The 4,801-nt window shown below is 42.6% G+C and overlaps 1 protein-coding gene across 1 annotated transcript in view; it reads right to left on the bottom strand.

The window, feature by feature from the left end:
• The window catches only part of LOC111728018 (inner nuclear membrane protein Man1-like), a 2,189-nt gene extending 1,829 nt beyond the window's left edge, over positions 1–360 (bottom strand). The window contains exon 1 of the mRNA XM_023518415.1: positions 349–360. Coding sequence (XP_023374183.1) covers positions 349–360 — 12 coding nt within the window. The remainder of the gene's footprint in view (positions 1–348) is intronic.
• Positions 361–4,801: the final 4,441 nt, after the last annotated feature.

Raw genomic sequence — 4,801 nt, 5'->3', positions numbered from 1 at the left:
CCATCTTCTCTCCAGGGTGTTTTACAAGCTCCGCGCTACCGGAAGTGACGCGCCGCCCGAGACCCTGAACTAGACCGGGCTGCGTCGCCCCCCCGCGCCGCCGGCCGCCGGCCAATGGGAGGCGCGGGAGGAGCTCACCTGAGCGGGAAAGGCCACCTGAGCGGCGCGCGGCTCCAGGCGGAGACGGTTTCTGGGGTCTCACCTTGAGTGCTGCGCTTTCTCCCGCCGTCCTCTGTCCTGCACTTGCTAGTGCCGTTCCCGCGAGCTGTCTTTCATTAAAACACACCTTGACCTCTTTCTCCTAGGTTCCTGCCGCCGGTCAGGAGTAATAATTGAAAGGACATCTACCCTGAAGTTCATGGCATTAGTTTTCTTTCCATCCAGATTCTTGCTGCCAAGGGAGCTTAGAAGAGACTGAAAGAAATCCTAATGGCCAGACTTAGATGTGACTTCAGGTTGTGTCTTTTCAGTCTGTCTTTACGCTTGACTTAGCGTCCCCCCTCCCCCGCTCCCGCCTCCAAAGTGACTTTTTCTCACCGCTCTTTTTGACAAACCTCTCCCCTTCCAAACGGAGATCTGGAATACACCAGTCCAGATACCGTCTTCTTCAGCAGTGGTGGCTATGCATTCATCAGTTGATTGTAAGGCATTATTATTTTTTTCCTTTTTTGAAATCTGATGACCTTGGCAGGTCATCATTTCCAAAAGTGGAAGAGAGCCTGGTTCAGCTCCCGTAGCACAGTGGTTACACAGTGGTTACGGCGCCAGCCACAGACACCGAGGTTGGCAGGTTCAAACACGGCCCAGGCCAGTTAAAAAAACTGCAACATAAAAAAATAGCCAGGCGTTGTGGCGGGCGCCTGTAGTCCCAGCTATTTGGGAAGCTGAGGCTTAAGCCGAAGAGTTTGAGATTACTGTGAACTGTCACACCAGAGCACTCTACCAAGGGCAACATAGTGACACTCTGTCACAAAAAAAAAAGTAGAAAAGCTTATTATCTGCTACATTTGAAGACTGAAAGACATAACACGTCATCCTATTTATTTCCTTCTTCGCGCCTTGCCAATCAGTTATTTAATTATTAATAATTGCACTTATTTTAGAAATTATTTTATTTATTGTGTTATCCCTTAGAACTGTACACTCCATGCACAGAAGAACCTTGCCTATTATTAGGGACACAGCAGAAGCTCTGTAAACATTCCTTGAACGAATTAATGAATTGCGAAGCCTTAGTATGAGATGGGTATTTTGACGTGAGAACAGTACCATGTGAGGCAGAGAAAGCTGCACACAAAGTTGAAAAATAAAAGACCTGGAAATCCACCCCTCCCTTAGGAAATGATTCCGGGGAGGTGAAATTTGCCTAGTTTAGTAAAGTTCTCTCTCCTTCCATCCCCCCAAACTGCGGCAGAGCGGATACTTCTTAGGTATGTCAGTACTAGTAGCCGCAGTGCAGCTGCTAGTACAGCGCCTGACACACTGCACAGTATATATTGCTGAGTAAGTTATCTTACCTACTACATGACATAAATCTGTACAGGAAAAAGTCAGTTGAAAGCATACTGGCTTGGTGCCTGTGGCTTAAGCCGCTAAGGTGCTAGTCACATACACCTAAGGTGGCAGGTTTGAATCCAGCCCAGCCCGCCAAACAATAATGATAGCTGCAACTGAAAAAATAGCCAGGCATTGTGGCAGGCGCCTGTGGTCCCAGCTACTTGGGAGGCAGAGACAGGAGACTCCCTTGAGCCCAGGAATTGGAGGTTGCTGTGAGCTGTGATGCCACAGCACTCTACCCAGGGGGACAGCTTGAGGCTCTGTCTCAAAAAAAAAAAAAAAGAAAGAAAGAAAGAAAGAAAGCATGGATACTAGTTTTTCAACATCCTAAGTCCAACAGCAGAATAATACTTAGTAACTTTAATTTTTTACTTTTTCTAGCAAAAGCTCGCTATCTCCTCCAAAATAGCTTTTACATGAGGGGTATTTCCTTCTCCTTTGTCTGACATAAAGACTTGAAAATTTACAAGTGTTCCTGAATCTATGACTGTTACGGATTTATAAGAGTGTTTAGCACAGTAAATTATAGTGTCTATAATGATGATTGCCCAGAATTTATTGCCATAACTATTTGTGTGGGACTCAAATGATTATAAACTTACCACACTTATGTCTTAATGTAACAGAGTGGTGAAGCTGTGAGCTTTAGAGTTAAACAGAAGTGGCTATGGACACAGCCTTGTCTCTCATTTTTATTCTTAGTTTGACCTTTGTTTCATACCCTACTGGCCCTTCAGGTAGGAATCATAGAGAGCTGTTTGTTCGTCCTCTGATTTTCATGAATGTTTATATGTCCTCCTGGAAGGGAACCATTCATATTTTTGCCTGTTGACTTTGGGCAAGTTCCCGAACTTCTTTAACCTTGGTTTCTGAATACATAAAAGAAGGATGATGAGTCTTCCTTAGAAGGCTGTTTTAAGGATTAAATAAGATTTTTTTTTCTGCTTAATGCTTAGCATCCTACCTAATTCACAGTGTGCACTCAATAAATTTTAGTCGATAAGGTAAAGCTAAGCATGGCTTGCATCTGTTTTGGTAGCATGCCTCCTGAAAACCACATGTAAAACCATAAAGAAAATGTTGCTGCATAGATAAAAATAGAAATGGTTAAACTTTGGCCAAGGCCTTACATAATCCTTTATTTGGAGGCAGCAAAGTTTGGAATGACCTAAGAATCAAAGGTGTCCAATCCCCAAGTTATGTGATTTAGGGAAAATATTAGGCTCTCAGAACTTCACTTGGTTCTTTTTTTAAAATGTTGAGACTTGGTGCCCATAGCACAGTGGTTACAGTGCCAGCCACATACACCAAAGGTGGTAGGTTTGAACCCAGCTGGGCCAGCTAAAACAACTGCAACAACAACAACAACAACAAAATAGCCGGGCATTGTGGCAGGTGCCTGTGGTCCCAGCTACTTGGGAGACTGAGGCAAGAGAATCGCTTAAGCCCAAGAGTTTGAGGTTGCTGTGAGCTGTGACATCACAGCACTCTACTGAGGGCAACATAGTGAGACAGAAAAAAAGAAAGAAAGAAAGAAAAGAAAAGAAAATGCTGATATGCCTATAATCCTAGCACTCTGAGAAGCCAAGGCGGGTAGATTGCTGAGCTCACAAGTTCAAGACCAGCCTGAGCAAAAGCAAGACCCTGTCTCGATTTAAAATAGAAAACTTAAAAAAAAATAAAAATAGAAATAGAAAAACTGAGGCAAGAGGATAACTTGAGCCTGAGTTGGAGGTTGCTGTGAGCTATGACATCGCAGCACTCTACCCAGGGTGATGGCTTGAGATTCTGTCTCCAAAAAAAAAAAGGTAAAAACTAAAATATTTAACATTTTTTATTTTATCTTCTGAATATGACACACATCTTTTTAGGTGGTTTGAATTACAGTGGAACCTCTGTAAGTTAAATATCTAAGGAACTGTAACAAACTGGCCAACATAAGGACCAGCCATTGAGTACATGGGGTGCATGGCCAGTCTATGGCAAATAAGTCAACTTAAAAAGTTGGTCAATGTAGAGAGGTGGTCAGGTGCTACTGAATTGGGGGAATACCATAGAATTCATCTGATAACTCAAAAGGTAGGTTTTATTAGTCATCATCTTCTACAGATGAGCTGGAAAAAATTTCTTGATTCAAACCTCACAGTAGTCAAATGAGAAACTGAAACCCAGGACTTCTGAGCCCAAATTCCATGTTCTTTCCACCACACAATACCAACACTTGAATATATTACTGGAATCAGAAAGTAATATGTGTAAAAATAACTTAGTTCCTTGTTTTCTTGCCCACCCTATAAAGGAAAGAGTTGTCAGGGGGTGAGAAAAAGGACTAACCTTTGCAGTTCACCTGTTTCTTAGCTTTGTTGCTACATGTAACAACTGGAAGGAAAACTCAGCAACACAAAACTGATTATATCACTTGACGTTTTAGCAGATCAAAGAAGTAACACAGTATCATATTGATATTATCACTTAACTCCTCTTAAAGTGCCTCCAGGATGTGTTCCCTAGTTTTGATCTACAAAGTTACTGATGTTTATTTTCCTCTGTAATTGCTCAACCTCTATTCAACACTAGCACTACTTATAAAGGAAGAAGCCAGAATAAACAGGCTGAAGATATAACACCCTATTGAGAAATGTTGGACAAAATTCCCATCCTATGTTACAGCAAGAATTAGCCAAGGAAGTTTTGTAGTGAGAGCATCTGTTTTATTTTTCTATATATAATCCAAACAGGTGAGGAATAGTCATAGGATTCCAGTAAACAACATATGTGTGCCATGATTGATAATTACATTCCACTCTGTGCCAGTGAGTGAACTGCCTAAGTTATAAACTAAAAATCATGGAAAACATTTCACATCAATACATGATAGACAAGAATCTAGTCTCAGGTCTGCCGTTATCAACTGTAGCAATATTTTATATTGCCAAATAATCTACGGAGCATTTTCCTTATCTCACTTAATCTTTATACCAAACCTAACAGGTAGCTATAATTATCCAAGTTCTATGGACAAGAAAACTAAGGTTCAAGAAGGTTCTGACTCGGCACCTGTGGCTCAGGTGGCTAGGGAGCCAGCTGAGGTGGCGGGTTCGAATCCAGCCCGGACCCGCCAAACAACAATGATGGCTGCAACCAAAAAATAGCCGGGCGCTGTGGCGGGCACCTGTGGTCTCAGCTACTTGGGAGGCGGAGGCAGGAGACTCACTTGAGCCCAGGAGTTGGAAGTTGCTGTGAG

This window comes from Otolemur garnettii, unplaced genomic scaffold (assembly GCF_000181295.1).
Source record: "Otolemur garnettii isolate 467f Iridium unplaced genomic scaffold, OtoGar3 scaffold00138, whole genome shotgun sequence".
NCBI classification, from domain to species: Eukaryota; Metazoa; Chordata; class Mammalia; order Primates; family Galagidae; genus Otolemur; species Otolemur garnettii.
This window is presented reverse-complemented; position numbering and strand designations above follow the sequence as displayed.